The sequence below is a fragment of the Aythya marila genome, assembly GCF_965140915.1.
Source record: "Aythya marila genome assembly, chromosome: 8".
NCBI classification, from domain to species: domain Eukaryota; kingdom Metazoa; phylum Chordata; class Aves; order Anseriformes; family Anatidae; genus Aythya; species Aythya marila.
Window position 1 is genome coordinate 23,202,371 of NC_139049.1, and position 18,640 is coordinate 23,221,010.

Sequence of the window (18,640 nt, forward strand, 5' to 3'; positions counted from 1 at the left end):
TTTTATATGGTACAGTATACTCCATGCAAATGAGCTGCCTGCTCAGCCGCTGTGTGGCTGCCTGCCCTGTTGGGGAGCTCACAAAGACTCTGCAGACCTAATTCAGCATTCAGTTGTTTAAAACGGCAGATGGAAGGAGGTATCGGCAAGATGAGGATTTATTAGCTGCTCACAATAAAAGACCACACTGGCTCTGCAGAGGATCAGAAAAAACCTGGTGAATGGGATTGAGTTGTATCTGCTTTCAGCTGACTTTACAATGATGTGTTTAGCTCATGTGACTCGGTCACTTAGCGTGAAGATCAGCTAAAGATTTCCATGTAAATATCTATTCCTCTAAGCACCGTCAACCTGTGTGCTTTTATGGAGACTTTTTTGGCTTGCAGCTGTCATAACTGTGGGAACAGGAACATTTCATCAAGCTGTGGTAGGCAGCCGATGGTCTGGGCTCTCCTTGTTGCATTTGCACACCTCAGGATGTCTGGCTGAAATCCCCTCATAAACACAGCTCTTCATGAAGTTTGATTTCTTTTATGTATCTAGTGAAATCCTTTAGAGGCTGAACTTAGGTTCTTTTTAGGTACAGTATTTATATTCAGAAATTATAAATAGGTTCTTCCTAAGCTTTTATCAGGAGATGAAATCTGTTGCTTTAGCTCTCTGCTAAGAAATTGTAGGCTGTTGCTGCTGTAGGTTGTTGGTTATATTTGCAATATTTCTTTTTTTCCTTTCTAACATAGAAAGGACGTGCATAGAACAAAGATTCTGTGAGATGCTTAGTAATTGAAATAATGCTGTGATGAATGTAACTAGATTTTTATTGAAATGGTGTTTCGTATAGCTAGAAGTGTTATCATCATTTGTTTTTCAACACAGGCTAACAGCTCATATTTAAAATGTGACTGAAATAATATACATAAAGGGGGAAAGCCTCCTTTGACCTTGCTGGAGTTGTCTGTGCGAAGGTGGTAGCTGGCAAACAGAAACTGCAGGACAGACTGCAAAAGCCTCAGCTGAACTGTGCTTTTTTTTTTTTTCCTTTTTGCCATGGATGACGAAGAGGGAAGGGCTGCTAAAGACAGCTCTAGCTCTGTCAGTGATGAATAGATGAATGATTTCTTATATGTTCAGAACTTGCAACATGTGTTCCAGACCCTTCAGCACATAAGAGTCGCAAGATCTCAGCAATGAACTAAAGAATGTGCCGTGTCTGCTGCATATGAGGAGACCAGCATACCTCAGAGATAGCAGAAACAAAAGAATGTGCGACAGTATCTGAAGAGTCTGACATTTGCTTTGTCATACAGAGAAGTAAAGGAATTTTTCAGAATTTGGAGAAATAAAATTTCTGTTGTTTCATAGTGAGTTTTTTTTCTAATTTTAAATAGTACCGTTCCCTGTCTGTCTACAGAATTGATTTTTAGTTAAGTGTGAGCATGTGTTTTTTAAGGGAAATGTGACCTGGATTTTGTGAGCTTATTATGAACAGTAAATGAAGGCAGCTGTTGTAGTTTGCTGATCCCTTATGTAGCTCAAGTAAATGGAAATAAAGCAAAAATAAGTGTGTGTGTGGGGATCTGAATTAAATTCCCCTCTTTGGTCTTATGTGGAGGCGTGGATTATTATATTTCTAGACAGTTGTGTGTATGAGGGGAATGAGACATCCAACCTTGAAAAGATTTAGGAAAGTCGACCAGATTTTTTCCAATGTGACCTGCTAAATCTGTCACAAAAGAGGCAGGCAAAATTACGTACAAATAGTCAGAAACCCTGGCTGCAGTTCTTCATGACAGGCAAGTGAAAGACCATGTCCTATTTTTAGAGTGGATGGAGGAGGGGTGAAGGGGGGAGAAAAAGTTTGAAAATAATGGACTTCTTTAACAGTTAGAGAGCAAAGCTAGCCAGAAGCAAGTGAGCTTTAGCAGGAATTTGTGATCAGCAGAGTCAAGATATGGATGATTCAAGTATTCTTCGAAGAAGAGGGCTGCAGGTAAGTGTAACTTCAATCTTTTTTTTTTCCAACTGCTCGCAATGTCGACAGTCTCTTAAAAATGACAGTCTTTCAAATAAACTCAAGTTGACTGAGTACGTAACAGTGATGCTAGAATTTGAGTTTTCTTGTTTTCAGCTAATATATATTTTATTAATTAGAAGTAGAATTTTGTATAAAGTAATAAAATGCATCTTGTTAGTTTCTGCTTTAAATCCAATAGGCTTGTGAAAGCCTTTAAAAAATATTCTTATGGAAAGAAGTGATGTCCAAACTATAAAGCTTACCTTATTTTTGAAACTTCAGTTTTACAGATATTTGTAAAATCTTTTAAGTGACTTTTCTGACTTGCCTTAGAGTTGCCATCTTAGTTGAGCATTATTTAAAAAATAAATGTGAAAACAGAAGATGTGAAAACAGAGTATTTTATTTTAGATCTTTTTTATTACTTCAAATGCACAATAATCCAAAAGCAGATGCAATGCAACAGAAATTAAATTCTACAATGCAAATAATATAAATAAATATTTTTTCAACAATTGTAGGTAAGTTGAAACAGATACTCCTGCATTTTCTTTCTAAGCTTTGTGTAACATACTAGAGAAGTTTTATTTTGTAGTGGTGCTGTGGAAGTTTTATTAAATTGCAGTGGTATGACAAGTATGGTAATCTGTGTTAGTGTCAATGGTGTGTGACGACTGAGCTGATTCTTGCTGAGTAAAACAGCTGGAAGTGAGAGAGCTCTCAAATCTTGTGCTATCTGGAAATTGAATAGTTTTTTGCTTGAAAGCATCATATTCCTTTTTTTTACGTTGTAATGTGATATAGCCTATTACATATTTGCTAGCATAAATAATTGTTTATAAACCATGAACCTTGCCCATTAAACAGTAAACAAACCAGATGACAGGCATGGTTAATTTAACTTCCTTTGAGGAAAATAAATTTTCCATTTTAACATACTACCGTTCATACCTTACTGACGCTTTAGGGTAATTAGGGTATTACCGTTGCATTATCTGAACGTGCTTTGTCTCACCTCTTTAGTAATTGTATGTTTTGATTTTTCTCTGTGCCAGATTACTAATATTTCTGAAATTAAGTTTGACATAGTGTGTATCTAACGTGGTGCTGGTATGATATGCTCGTTTGTTTGCTCCTCATAAAATTAGGTATATTTAATTTTTCATTAACTAAAGTATATAGGATTAAGGTACTTGTCTTCCGTGATGATACGTTAACTAGTTGGAACTTAGTAACTAAGAAAATTATTTCTGACCACAGGTAACCAAATTTATTCAAGTTATGCTATATGCTGAGTCTTTAGAGCTTTTCTGAGCCTAGAATGACTGAGATGTTGCAATTGTGTGGCCTGTGGGGGCATGTTTTGGGGGTATTTTTCCTATTGAAAATAAACATTTCATAACTTCCAAAATAATAAATGCTCTCTAAGAAATGGGATCCATTCAGGAAATATGAAAGACAGTCTATTATGTTTCCACTTCGCTTTTGTACTTCACTATATGATATCACAGAATTGGGAAGAAATATTTATATAAGAGGATATTTCGACAATGTAGATAGAAATTTAATTGTAGAATAGTGTTAATTGCAACAGTAATGGTTTTACTCAAATCTTTCATTTTTGTAACATGGAGAGAAAAACATTAAAGTTGAGTAAGCGAGTTTGTCCAATGTTTTTTAAGGAAGGGTAGTTGGAGCACAACTGGAACTTTGAAATGTGGAGAGCAACTTTAAAAGAAACAAACAAACAAACCCCAAAACAACAAAAAACAAACAAAGAAAAAAAACTCGTATAGGTCATGCTGTTTCATGAAGGTAGAGTATGACGTTATTTAGTTAAAGTATTGATTAGAGTTTTGTATTAGATTTGATTTATTTATTGTATTTATTTTATATGTGTGTGTATATATATATATATATATATATATATATATATATATTTGTAAAGCTCTTAGAGAACACCACTTTTCTTTTTGTAGTTCCTTTCATCTTCTAGGCCAGTTTGTTATGCTTCTGGATGTAGTTGCTACCTGTGGACTGTCCCAGTATAAGGATTTTTGTGATAAGCAGTAAGCGTTGAATGGATTTTGCAAGTCTAATGAAGAATTTGAGTTAACATGCCACTTGTCCTTTTTCTCTGCCCCACTCACAAATCAGATAAAGGCCCCCAACTTTTCTAATATCTGACTCACCCAAAGCCTTATTTCTATTGCTCTTGAAGAGTGATTATTGTGTTAGTGTCCTGTTCAGGTGGAGGTGAATATGGCAGGTACTGGGAAGAGGAGATTACCACTACGTTAGACTTCAGATCCCCTTGACTTCTCTGGAGTGCCTAGTGCTACAGGTGATGTTTAGCTTCTCCTGTTATCAGCCTTTCAAATGTAAGTTGAGGTTAATGTCTTCTTAAAGCGAAGGAGGAGACTGCAGAAGTTAATTCAACATTCACTTGTGCTAGACAGGTTTAGCACGCTAGCACCTTATTGGCAAAAACAGTCATCTTCATAATAATAATAATGAGGAGCAAGTGCAATGCAAAGGATTTCATACAATGCTGATGATTGTGTTAATTAGTCTCCAAAATAATCCTAAAAGCTTTGCAGAGAAGCTTCTAAAGACAGTTAGTGATCAAAAGAATTCTTCACTATGTCACTAACAAAAAAAAAAAAAAAAAAGAGGGGAGGGAGAGAGAGGGGAAATAAAAAATAAGTCATTGCATTAGTGGATTTTAAAATAATTCTGATCATGAATTCCAGGTGAAGCATCCTCGAACATAAATAGTGTATCCTTCCTTCTTGATAACGTAGATGGCGGTGTGACAGCTGGAGAGACAGGGCTCTTCCTTTGTGAATTTCATGATGATGCTTCAGGGGATTACTGAAAAAGGATGCGAAGCTGGAAAAGTCCAAATGTCTACCAGTGGCAGCAAGGACGTGCTGAGACTGGGAATGCATTTCCCTCGTTTAACATGTGTAGTGTGGTAGAATTTGATAATTTTAGTAGTCCTCAGTGTTTTCCATCCATATGTGGTGTAGTGTGTCCTTGTAGTTTGGTAGCTTTGTATAAAATATATGTGCATTTATGTAGGTATTATTGATGGGGACATCAAAAATGCTTGGGGAACTAGGAAAAGGACATCAGGAAGGAGTAAGGCAGATGTGCAACTCCAAAAAGATGGTAATGGTTTTGTTGTTTTTCCCCTGTGTCTTGAAGTGGATGTTTTTCAGAAGAAATTGTGACTCAGACAAGTGACCATTTTATGGAAAATTTCTAGTTTAATGGTCCCTAGGAAAAAATAAAAACCTGTTGGTTTATGTTGGCACTGCCAAGGCAACACACGATGATTACTTTTGGAGGGGCCGGGTCCTGATACTTTGGTGTTGGAAAGCCACTGAAGAAAATAAATTGCTTTCCCATTTCAAACTGGATGTCAATGGCTTTTAAAATAACCATCACAGCCTAAATTGGGCCCTCTAATCCAAGCCCCCACTCAAAGCAGTGCTGATTCCAAAGTGAGATCAGGTTACTCAAGGTCTTGTTCAGACTGGTTTTGAGTATTTCTAGGGATGGAGAATTTGCAGCCTTTCTTGGCACCTGTTCTGGTACGTAACCACTTGCACTGAGAAAAATACTGCTTCCTTTGTATGTAGTTGATATAGAAGAATGCTTTCCTCAACCTGCTGATACTGTTTCATACAGAAATCAACTTCTGAAGATGACTTGAGATGAACAAATGAATTATCTTCACCAGAATTATCTTAACCAGTGCTTCTGTCTTACCTTGATAACTTCTGACTATTTTTAGCAGAGTTGATATAGGCTTGTACTGAATTGGCTTCCCTGATGCTTCCATGTTTTGGGGGTTTTGTTCTTCTTTTGGTTTTCATCTCTTCCTGCTTATTTGACATCTTAGTTGCTGGAATTCTTTGTTATTTTTTTGGTGGTGTTTGTCTTCCTTTTCTTTTGTCTTCTTCCCCGCTGCTTCCTGTAGCTGAGTTCTCAGCATAAATATGATGAATATACCTCTTGTGTGTGTTATTCCTGCTGGCTAACAAAAGCAAACTGATTTCTTATTTTCCTTTTTTTCTGGCGCTACTGAGAGCACTATTCATAAGCCTGTAATCTGAATTACCAGGTGCTTTTCCTATCTCCCTGCTCTTTGTTCAAATCAACAGAAATTTTAAATTAGACTTACTTTTTTTTCTTTCTTTTTTTCCTCTAATACTTCTGAAGTTTCTTTCACTTTGCTTCATCTCACTGTTTTGAAAATACTGTTGATCTGTTCCTTTCTCATTTTGAGTGGTTACCTGTTCAAGGGTCTGGGTTGCTTGACTTTCAAGTTTCCTTGTGCTCATCTCTCACAGGCAGCTTATTCTTTTCAAATCCTGTTCTTTTTTTTGCCCTGTTAAATGAGCCATTCACTGTCACTAGCTCATCCAGTTCTGACAAAGGCATACATACTTTTCCCTCATGCTTCTTGTTACCTCTATTACCTGAAATACACTTGAGATCACTGCTGTGTACTTTGTCCCTTCTCTGGAGACCCTCTTCTGCTGTGATCCATGCAGTAAATAGCCACATTTTGTGTAAGCAGATGACCTAAAGAGACAGGAATTGCTCCTGTAGGCTAAATCAATATATTGGGGTGTGACCTGGCTACCTGTCTATATCACCTTCCTCATGTCTTCGCTTTGTAGCATCCTGTTTGGCCTCAAACAGTGAAGGCTAACTGCTAATTAGTAACAGTGAAATAATGTGGAAATGAAGATCTAGGAGGGGCAAATCGGATTTTCTTGGTGTACGTATGCAGATGTGTCTATATGTATGTACACACATAACATGCACACAGTTTGACATAGTTGTGCAATTGTATTGACAGAAGAATGAGAAAGCGCTTCTAATAATGAAATATTCTTTTAATTTGTAGGCTTTCATTTTGACTAATGAACTTGGACTATTGACAAAACTTACTGCCTAGGGACAAGCAGTAATGCAGGTGTGGAGCTGCTTCTACTGTATTGGGCAGAGTTGTTTTTTAATTATTGTTATTTGGTGTGTATATCATGATGTGAAATACATCATGATGCATGTTGTGATATGTGTAGGGTAGATACACTACAGATGCTATGAGGTTATCAGGGTTTGTTGCAGTTCCTCCTATATGTATATCATTTGTTTTTCCCTGTTAGTTCTCCACAGATGAATAGTAGTATCCCAGGAGTCCCAGTGAAAATGAGCTTTTATCTTCAACATCATCTTGTACTAGAAAATGGCATTTTTTTTGCATTACAGTAGCTACTGCAGATATGCTTTTACTCTTATCATATGTGCAAGAAATTAGTTTCTATCCTAAAAATCCTTGCTAGGAAGTACAAATAACGAAAGTAATGGAGGGAGTGATACGCCAAATTTCACATACTTGTCATGGAGATTATTTTCTGCATTTGTGGTATTTAGATGTGGTTGGATGTTATCATCAACAAAGTTCTCTGCATTTCTGTTTTCCTACATACTGCTAGTCCCCACTTGTATTTTGTTTAAATCTGGGTTAAGTTCAACTTGTTAATTTACTTTATTGGATTCTTTTTGTCCTGGTTTCAGTAGAGATGTGAAACACAAAGTGCATCACAGTACTAGAATGTATCTATCTTGGTTAGTGTTTTCTACCACACTGCATGTTTGACTATAATCTATGTGAATGTAAACAAACAAACAAAAAACACAGCAGAATTATATTTCTCATTCTAAAGATAAATTTTGTTTTCTTCCTGAGGGAAAAAAAAAATTGGACATGGAGAATACCATCTCAGAATATTTGGTGGACTTAATTTTGAGCTTGCTTATTTTACTCTAAGGCCTGAGCACTTGTTTTGTTTCATGGAGAAAGGGAATCGGTGGTTACACGATCTCATTCTGTGTTAGGCTTCATTATATTTAACAAGAAAATGCTTATTTTACCGTTCAGTTTTTGGTACGGTTTAAACCTTCTCTGGGATGTCTTTGGACAGAAGAATGTTGCTTTTTACAATATTTTTGTAAAAATCTAAAAGTGGAGACTGTTTCTGTAAAGGAAAAGAATCTGTTTACAGTGAGGGAAGACTGTAAATGGCACTCAAATTCATTTTTTTTTGTTTGTTTAAAGCTTGTAAAATACGTTTTAACTGAAAAGTTAATACATGAATTAAGCTTAATGCTTTACTTCAGATTTACAGTGGAGATCCATGCATACATGCACATATGAACGTTTTCAGATATTTTGAGTCTATTGGATTTGTGGTTTTGGAACTGCCTGCTACAATGTATGTTGCCATGGGAAATACTGGCACCTACTTGCAGGAGAAATCTGGCTTTGCTTTTACAGCATTTAAAAGAAATTAGACTTTGAGCAGCTTTCTGAAATCATAGATTGCTCTCATCTTTACTCCTTTGGTTCTCATAGTGTGTTTTTCTTGATTTATATGTTTTCTAGTGCTATGCTGAGATGTGCAAACCATCTGACCGCTTTTGGTAATTCTGCACCCTCCTTTAAACTCCCTCCACTCCCCTAGGTCCTCACATTTAAATTCCACACACAAAATTTGGACTGGTCACGATGTTGTTCACGTTGCTTTGGGGTTTGGCCTGGACTGTATCATTTTCTTTGTGCTTCTGGTGGGAGACAATGGAATTCACATTGAAACTAAAGAGAAGTTTTGGTTATGAAGGAGATTGGTTTCACCCCCATCCTGGAGATTTATATCCTTTTGGGATACATAGGATCTGTTTAAAAGAAAGAAAAAAACCCTCATAAATTGAGAGAGAAAAGTTTGAGCACATCTCCTTGTTATCTTTGAAGGGATTGTTTTAGACAGCATTCTTCTAGAAACTTTGAGTAACAGTATAAATTAGATAAAAATTCTCATATTTGGTGCAAATACTGGTCTGTATACTGGCTTCTTGTATTTACCAGTAGTGCTTTTTTGTATATGTGGCATAATGGCTTTGCTTTGTTCTTGACACAAGACAACAGAAGAATGACAATGTTATGTTTGTATCAAAGCAAAGCTGGCAGTGCTGATTTGAAAGCTCGAGCTTAGGTTTGAAAAGAAAAAATATTGAAATTATGTCTAGAAAAAACATGGATATTGCTTTGAGTCAGGTGAGTTACTTCTAAAAGATAACATTAGAAACTTAGATGTAAAGTTCTACATTTGAAGTCTGGAACGTTTCTGGGTGGTTTTCTGTAGTTAACTAGTTTTAGGTACTTGAAGGATTGAAGACTGAAAGAATAAACAAATGTCCTATGAAACATAATCACATTCCTTTTTTAATTAAGGTTCTTTGCTTTGATAAGATTTTATTTTATACTGCTTACAGATTTACCGAGAACATAACTGAATCCTCAGGTCAGATGTCTGCTGAAGGGCTTCCAACTGCAGTGATGTAGGCAGTCACGAGTTTTATTGACATCTGAAGAAGAGGTGGTAATGCAAGAAGATAAATAAAAATGATTTATGTAGATACCGAAATTATGCGCTTATTTTAGGATACAGGACATTCCATACTGTGCTTTTTTTTTTTTTTTTTTAAAAAAGACGTTTTTAAAAAATCTTATTTTTAGGCTGATTCCCAAAAGAACCAAGCTTTTTTGCTTGGATGTAGTTCCTACTCTCCTCCCAATAAATTTTCTGCATGTTAGATTAATTAAAATTTGGACTGTACAAAGTGTCCAAAAGGTAGTTTAATGTCTTTAACCTCTGTGAAAATCAGCAGCTGACAAAAGGACAGAGACCTACGTTAGTGTTGGCACAGCAGGTAAGACCAGATGAACTTGCTGTTACACATCAGTTGGCTGGTCACTACCTGGGTGTTTCCAGACTAGCTGGACAGCATGCACTGCCTTTTGCTCAGGTGGAGTGTCTGAAGAGACTTGCATGAGGAGGAGGATTGGCGAATGCTGACAATATATTCATGGTCTACTGGAATTCATTAGCTTGGTTAGTCAAAAGCAACTTGTTTTGATTAAACTCATTCTGCAGAAATGAATTGTGAAGTTCTGTTATGCAGGTCTGCTGTAATCTTGTGCGTGGATGCCATATGTTAGACCATAGGAAAATGGATCGTTATGACATGTGTGAGTGTACTGCATCTCATTGCAGAATTGAGGATGCATGGTTGGAGAGGTAAGAAACATCACCAATTTTGGTGGTTATCTGCCTGGCACATGAGCTTGCACACTGGTTTGATTTTTCAGGACTGGTGCTTGTGGTCTTCTTTGCAGTGGAGTAAGAAATGGTACTGAGCTTGAGAAGCATAAGCTTCTGGCGTTCACTCTGAACACATAGAAAATATACCAAGGGGAAAAATGTGAAAGCTTGTCAGAACAAAAAATCCTTGAGATATGGACAAGGATAAAAGGTTAAATGGTTTGCTCAGGCAGAAAAGATAGTATTTAGCTGCTGTCTTCAGGGTATTGTTAAATTGTTCCGATAATTTGCTATAGTTATGCTTAAATGAGTGCTTTCAGTTTGTCAGTAAGGACTTCATGAATGCTTGTATAGCTGAACTAAACTTTTTATTTTCAACTTGTGTGAAAAGGTGAAATGCCAGTAATTAATTCTACAGCTTCAGGAAGAAAGGTTTCGTTAGCAGGTGGCTGTATGAAAGAACGGTTCTATGCGTGTGCATCTGAGTACAAGTAGGTGTTGGACTAAGGAGTTCTTCCCAAAGATAAATGGTGATATCTTTTCATACATTTCATTGTTGTGAAAGTGTCTTCTTGATGGACTTGTTTGTTGCTGGGAGGCCGTGAAATTTTTGCTGCTGCTGGTAGTTGCAGGGATTGCCATTGCTTTTGTTTCTTTCCCTAGCCATTAGCCGCTCAGTGTGCTCACTTGGGTTAATATCACTTCATTTTGTTCTTGCTTTATGATAAATTCCAAATCTTAAAAACAAAACCAAAAACACAATACAAAACAAAACGTTCTCCAACCTAGCTATATAACGTGCTGCTACTGTGCTGCAAGACTAGTGTTTAATCTGCTTATCTGTAACAGTCTTTGCTGCTTACACAGACCCACTTACCTCTTTAATGAGAAGATGTGTCCTGCAGTGAGGCAGCATGTATTTTGCTTCTAGGCTTATGTCATCAGCCTAGGAATTGAAATTGGTTGAAGCACTTTTTTATTTTCCTGTCAGTTCTGCTGATTATAGTTGCCTCTTCAGTTTCTCTAATGCATTGAAAGATAGTGGTTGTTTTAAAAGGAAACCTAATTAAAACATGCCAAGTGAAAATCTAATTTTGAAAAGCTATCAGTATTGATTGGGGGCAGGTAGTCTTCTCCTATTTTCAAGGAATAAATATGAAATATCTTTGCATTTTGAATACTTGTAAATTCTGGCTACTGGTCAAATAAATGACAAAATATATTATCAGTTGTGGTGTCTTAATAGCACCTAGAAAACACTCTCTTAAATAGCAAGAGACATTTACAGTCAGTTGTAAACATGTGGCAGAATTTCCTGTATGATTTAGTAGTTGTTCCTATTTTACTTTAAATTAAACTGCTTTACAGAAGCCATTAGTACTTATGGGAGTTCTAGAAGTTGGTGGGATTTTGACATTTCTGGGATCAAGACACAATAGGCTTCTGAAGGATGTTTATATCTAGAAGCCATTACTGAGAAAATATGAAGTAATTGGTAGACACCAAAAAGCCTCTGCAAAATGCCCCTGTGCTATTCTTCTGTTAGTCCCTGAAATATATGATATTGAATCTTCAAATGGGGGTTATTTTTAAGAGTTGCGTCTCCTACATATTTTTCACACGCATGCCTGGCACAACTGTGAGATGGAGGTGTCTGGGTTTCTCTACTCAGCAGCTATGCGAAGAGCAGAGTCTTTCTACCTGCTAGAGCACTGTGGAAGTACAACTGCTGTGCTCTTAACATCTAGGGCAGTTCAGGTATTCCTCATACCTGGTGTTCAGCTGTCTGGATAAACTCTGAATCTTCAAGCCTGTGGATACACCTTAGCAGCTTTTTTCCTGACGGAAACAAACTGTGAGGAAAAGTAAACTGTTTAAAGTTTACATACTCCTTCAGGAATCAAAGGGATGGGGTTGGCTTTGGTCGACCTACTGAGAACTTGCTAGCTATGAGTGGTCGTGTTTCAGCTTGTTAGAGGTTTTTCTTATCAAGCAGGTGAATAGTGTACCTTCTGTCTGTCTGTTAGTGGCACATTTGAAAAAAAATTGATACAAAAAATAAAAAGCACCAAGAATGCAGGAAATTCAAGTGGTGGGGAAATGATTTATTTGATTAGGTTTAATGGAACCAGGCATGCTTTAGAAATATGTATTTTCACTTTACTCATGTTTTCTGAAAACATTGCATTTATACTGTAAATAACACAGTGCAGACTTCCTTAAACTTGGCTTATGAGCTTTGAAATCATAATCTCTATTTGGAAAATTTACTACAAATCACTTCTTGTAGTTTTGTGATTCAGAGCTTAAAAAAAGACTGGTAAGTTTATGCAGCTATTCATTTGAATTTGTTAGTCTTACTTATTTCATATTAGAAAGCTAATTTCAGTTTGAATTCAATTATTGTACTATATCATAAATATCTATTAAATGACATTTTACATAAATGCTTCTATATGATTAAACTTTGAAGTTTCTCTTTTCTGCTTTAACGATCAAGAATAATATCCAATAAAAAGTATTAGGTTGTTTCAGATTTTGATGATGTGTTCTAGTACGTGATGGTTCTAACATTCGATGGTCTAACATTCAACCTCACTGTCCTTACCAATAAACGTGGTAGAACAGTTATGTCTGGAAGATAATAAGGTCCATTCTCCCACATATCCTGATGTGTTTTCTGCTGTGGGCCTTTGAGTGGAGTGTTCTTCTTCAGGCTTTTTATAATACAGTGAATAAGTAGTTTAATTCTTCCTCTTGCATGCCACTTATAGCAATATTCTTTGCTGTCCTTCTAAGGAATATATTTTTCTTTTATTTAATAATGATTTCATTTTTTTTTCTTGCTTTTCTTTGGAGGTGAGATGTGTCATTAAAATGGGGGCTTTGGAGCAAGCAGCACTTTGTCTGCGAATACTGACAAGGAATTCTCAGGATGGGAAGTGGTTCAATTTTGTTTTTACCTGTCTTTGGTCAAATCTATAAAGGACTCATTTTGCTAATGGCAATGCTCCTTTTAATTCAGATCATTTTAGCACAACAGATGCTTTTGTAGCCGAAGATTTCTCTTTCCAAAATGCTCTTGGATATTAGTGTGATAAAATCATGTTTGGAATGAGAATGAATATAATTACTGCCTATTGTATGGCATAGCTTAAACCTCATCTAATTACTTTTAAAGTACTTTCATCAAATATGAACGTATTAATTGACTTTGACATTTATCACTTGTTTTATATCAGCGTAGGCTAGTAAATGTCACTTGTATTGGCAGCCAAAAAAATGAAATGATATCAGATGTCATTGAGGTAGGTTAGCATAGTCCATGAATGAGGTTCTTTCTGCTCCAGTTGTCCTGTGAGCTGTGGCTTGCACATGCTGGCAATGACTCTAGGCTACGTTGGTCTGAAATAGAACAAGCCAAGCCCCGTGGCCTTCTCTTCCACAGCAAATCTGGGGGGACTCAAACCTATAAGAAAGTATTTCCAATGTTATACCAGCTTTTGTCTTGAGGTGTATGTAGCGATCTCTTTCTCTGCCAAAATGTGTGTAATTGAGCTTTATTTCTCATAGTCATAGTGAATGGCTTGGCTGAAGTGCACTGACTAGAAAAGAGAGCCCCTCTGGTTGTTGGGTCTCAGTTGGGAGGGGATTAGGATCTTAACCAGGATATGTTTGAAGGCCAGAAGAGTGAATTGCAGGGAGCTAAGAGCAAGGAAGAGATTGGACATGAGTTAAGCAGGAAGATAAGTGGTTTTACATTTCAGGTGGGTGTGAGGATTACAGGGAGTGTGGACTATTAGTTTATTCTCCCCAACAGTTTCCAGCTATTAACTATTTATTTTTCTCACTTTTATCTTAATTTCTTAAATGTGAATGCTGTGCACCTTCACGTTCTCCCCTTGCTGACTGCTTTGGCAGATCCTACTGTAAAACTCTGAGGGCCAAATTTAACCCATCAGCTCCATTGCACTTGGTGTCTCAAAACATGTACTTATGAAATAGCATCCAAAACTTGTTGTACTGAAATCAGCAAATATGAAAGATTTCATTTTTTAAAAACTGCATGTTAGGGAACAGCTTTTCTGTGTGCTTCTGACTGCTTCCTTGTAAATTTTAATAGTTTGACAGTGCTGAGCTGATATTTTTCTTCCAAAGTGGCTACCACGAAGAAAGCCCCTCAGGGAGATGGGACTCCTGTGGACTTTCAGAAAGCAATGTTGTGCTTGATTAAGTTTAGACAGATGATGGAGTGATGTAGTAAAATCATTTCTGTTAAGGCATAATATAACATAGAATGCAATGTAGTACCATTGGGACTGATAAAAATGAAATACTAAAGAAAAACCATGCCCTTACATCTAGCTTTCAGCAGCAGATGCAATAGATGTAATTTAGTTGTGTGGTGCTGGAAACATAATATTGATTTACCATGAATCAAGAGAAATAGCTTTTACCTTGCCTGGTTGTATGGATTGCAGCAATCTTAGTGAAATGAGTTACCTAAAAATGGGACAGCAAGAAAATTCCTTCTTTTTGATAGAGATGGGGAGATGATTGTAGCTAGGTAAAATAAAATAAAATCCAGTTAGATGTCTAAATGGGGAGCTGAGAGATACTTCATGTGCTGTTGCTGGGACCTGCCAATTTTCCATGTTCTTAACTTCTTGTACTTTTTAAAAAGTTTCTTGAAAGTTAGTCCTCACATTACTTGCCTAGAATTGAAGCAGGCATTTACTGGCATAAGAGAATTTTGGGGTAAAACTTTCCTTTTATCACTCATACAGATAACTTGGTCTTTTTGCGTAGCATTTTTGTACCACAAGATGACCAATTTTTTCCTGCTTTAAAAACAAACAAAAGAGCACTTGTGGTAAAGTAGAACTCACAATAACTTTCTGGGAGGTTAGTTCAGTTACTACATGGCATGGAACGTTTGGACTTCTCTTTTACTACCTTCATCTTTCAACTGGAAACAGCTTTGTTTTCTTAATGATTTAAAAAGTTGGTGTTTCTTTCACTCATTTCTCTCCTTAATTCTCAGGTGACCTGGTTTCTTCCTAAAGTAAAATTATTTGTAAATACCCTTAATGTAGACACCAACACTTTAAACAAAGTGTTTGAGTATTGGTGTTCTTGAAACTTGTTTTCTTGGGTCTCTTTTGTGCAGGTCACTGGCATTAGGTGAAAGTGAGTATATCAAGAACCATATATTCATTTATTATTTTTGAATTTACAAAAATTTCACACTGTAGGCAAGCTAGAGCCTTTTGATGAGAGCTGTGTGTCCCTTCATTTATTTTCATTTATTCGTAGGCCATGATGTGCAGATGCCAGCATTCTACAGGTGAGGTTGAACACTATCTCAGAATAGTGCCTGTTGGGGAACTATATATATAATGGACTTGAAAAGAGGCTTCATACTTGCGTTTTTTTCTGTTTTCCGATGTGCTAAGACTTCAGAACTTTGGGTTTTAACAACAATAATTTCAACGTTTGTTACTGCTGTTTCAGGAAGACAGCTTGATTAGAGGGCTGCTAAATTATTGGCAGCAGGGTGCAGCTTGCAAATGAAACCTGACCACCTGAGAGGAGAAGTGATGTTTTAAATGACACTGTTGCATATATTTTTTTTCTTAGCTAGTCAACTCAATTTCTCCCCCAGTATTCATGGTGCTCCTAAACTTCAGAGAGGCAGATTTGAGAAAGCATTAAAATAATTCCCTTAGGTGTTTCAAGAGCATCCCTGCTCTCCTGAAGTGGAAGAAAAAACAAAACAAAACAAAAATAATCAAAAAAACAAAAACAAAAAACAAAGCAGATAAAGATGGTTAGCTTTAAAAATAAAAATAGGCTACCCTTGTATGTGGGCTGGGTTTTTTGGTGTTTGCTGATTATTTTTATGAAGTTAATTGATTGGGCTCTTTTTTATTTTGTTAAAAGATAAAAAAAAAAAAAAAAAAAAATGAATGCTTTGCGTGATCCAAAGACTGGCATAAATTTATTGTTGTCTTGTATGAAACAAATGGTTGGTTGGGGGTCTGTTTCTTCCCTGTCCCTTGCATGTGAAAACTGTAAATGCTCAAACAGCTTGAGATATGTTGTTGGTTCTAATAGAACTCTTGAGGGAAAAAAAAATAACCCTGTTTAATGCTTGTGTAGCAAGCAGCTTTAGGAACTGTATTACCCTGCATAAGTACAAGAAAGAAACTTCTCTAATTCTTGAAATGAATGGGGATTCTTTCCTAAATGTCAGCTATGTCCCACATTCTCTGCCACTTTGTCTTGGATGCTTGTCAATTTCAAAAAAGGAAAAATAGAATGAAATCCTTTTATTAGCATAACAGTGATTGATAGTTGATGTTATGGCTAAAAATTGCTTTTAAACACAACATTTTGGAACAGTTTGGAAGAGTGCAGAGCAATACTGTAGGCTCTTATTTTCTCTTACAAATCTTCTTGTATCTACCCTTTCTCACTGTCTTTTGACCATGCAAACACATGAATTTGGACAAGATATTTTTTGGTCAGTTTGAAATAATGTCCACTTTATTGGTGAATTTTATTCCTTCCCCTCCCCCCCCCCCCCCCTTCTGAATCTTGTTTGGGATATGTGTTGTTGATTACTTGTGTTGTGCTAAACTGTTGTGTACTTCATAGCAGCCTGAAAACCACTTAGAAACAGAAAATGAGAGACGATGCAGACAAACTATAGAAATATCCATAAATGTATTTTAAGTTGAAGCAGAAGATTCTTCTTAATTCCTTGACTGGAGTAAAGATTTTCCAATTGGGGTAACTTAATGACTACTTGCAAAATGCAGGCAAGGCAGTTGAAGTAACTCAAAAATCATAAAAGATAGCTGAGGGAGCAATAACGCAGAGATAAACATTCACAAAATCAATATTCTTTTTTAAAGGTTTAAAATTTTAAATGAAATTCAAAGAAAATCTGTTTTAATGAAAAATGAGGTAATGAGTTAATAGAATAATGAGGGCATTGAAATGTAAAACCAAGAGCAGCTAGCAGCTAGTTTTAGGAAGAAAACAGACCACCCAGCCACTCATTCCTAATCCTGAAAACATCAACAAATTGCATTTTTATTAAACACAAGGAGCAGAAATTAAAACAAACTCAAGCAAATCATTAGCAATATAGTGAACAAGACTTCTAGTATGTGTAGAGTTTAAAAATAAAAACAAACACGTATATGTCAGAACCTGTGTTCCAGTGTGGGCCAGGTGAGATGAGAGCTCTGATAAGTGATGGAAACTTTCAGCAGGCTGGGAGATGACTACTGGAAGCTGTGGGGCTGGCTCTAGGTACTGTAAGAACTCAGAAGGATGTGAAAGATGGGATTCTCACAGTGCCTTCAACTCTGAATCTTCATACTCAGTGTTAATTCTTCAGACACTGAAATGAGTTCTGTCTTGGTTCAGTGGTAGGTCAGTTGAGCAGTTTGAAATCCCAGCTAAGAAAGATATTTGTCAGAACCTGCTAGGCAGTTTTTGCCTTTATAAACTGAGCAAAAATCAAAGCCAGTGAAGGCATGATGAAGAGAATTAAAAAGAATAGAAAACTCAATTTATAATCAAAAAAGTTTGTATGAGAGAAACACTTAAAGGGTTGCTTTGGAAACGTGTTCCTTGTCTTTTAGTTGTCCCACCAGAGAAGATCTAGTTAATAGTTTTGTTTCACACCTTAAAATCCATGTTTGGGTCTTCAAAATGCTTCCAAAGACCATCTATTTGTATTATCTCTTACTTACCTTCCAAAATAAATTATAAACTGAATGAATTGGTTTGAAATGCATATTATGGAAGAAAGGTTGCAATAAATGTTGAATCTGATCATATGGATATACTGTCTTTTGAACATTTCTGGAAGCAAATCTTATTTTGCTGCTCTAATACGTTTGAAGTCCAAATTAATCTTACACCTAGATTAGCATTACTGCGATGCGATAATGGATTAAGTACTGATCTTTTCTGCCCCCCTGTTTCATCAGCTGCTTTCTTCTGCAGGAGTGGTAATTGCTTTGGAATGGAAATCTTCAAATAGTATTTTACTTGATAAAGGTTTGTGCAATATCCATGCAGATACTCTTTTGAATTCAAAAGGATTTTTCTACTATTTATTTTGACACGTGTTAAATAGTGTAAGAGATCAGAATGTGAATTATAATTCCTTAAAGAACTTGTGTAATAGCTATCTGAGTAGAAATATAAAATTGTAATACAGAGTTCAGCTCATGAAAATTTTAAACTAAAAATATGTCTCAAGTAAGCAATAGAACATTCATCATACTTAAAGCAGCTAATGCCACAGGATTGACTATAAACAAAGTAAAGCTATCACAAGGGGACAGTAGCCAGCATTAGCTCAGGATGAAAAGTACAAGCATTAATGCAAACATTAGAAGAAAAGTGCTAACATTACTAG

General features: G+C 36.2%; 1 protein-coding gene across 5 annotated transcripts in view; it reads left to right on the forward strand.

Annotated features, from left to right (window-relative positions):
• MAST2 (microtubule associated serine/threonine kinase 2) overlaps window positions 1-18,640 on the forward strand; it is a 190,947-nt gene that overhangs the window by 46,155 nt on the left and 126,152 nt on the right. For 2 of the 5 annotated variants that reach the window (XM_082766148.1, XM_082766149.1), the window contains exon 1: window positions 1,930-1,990. The exons of the other annotated variants lie outside the window; for them this stretch is intronic. In XM_082766148.1, the coding sequence (XP_082622274.1) occupies window positions 1,952-1,990 (39 nt within the window). In that variant the 5' untranslated portion in view covers window positions 1,930-1,951. Of the gene's footprint in view, window positions 1-1,929; window positions 1,991-18,640 lie in introns of those variants that run through there. 5 annotated transcript variants of the gene reach the window in all.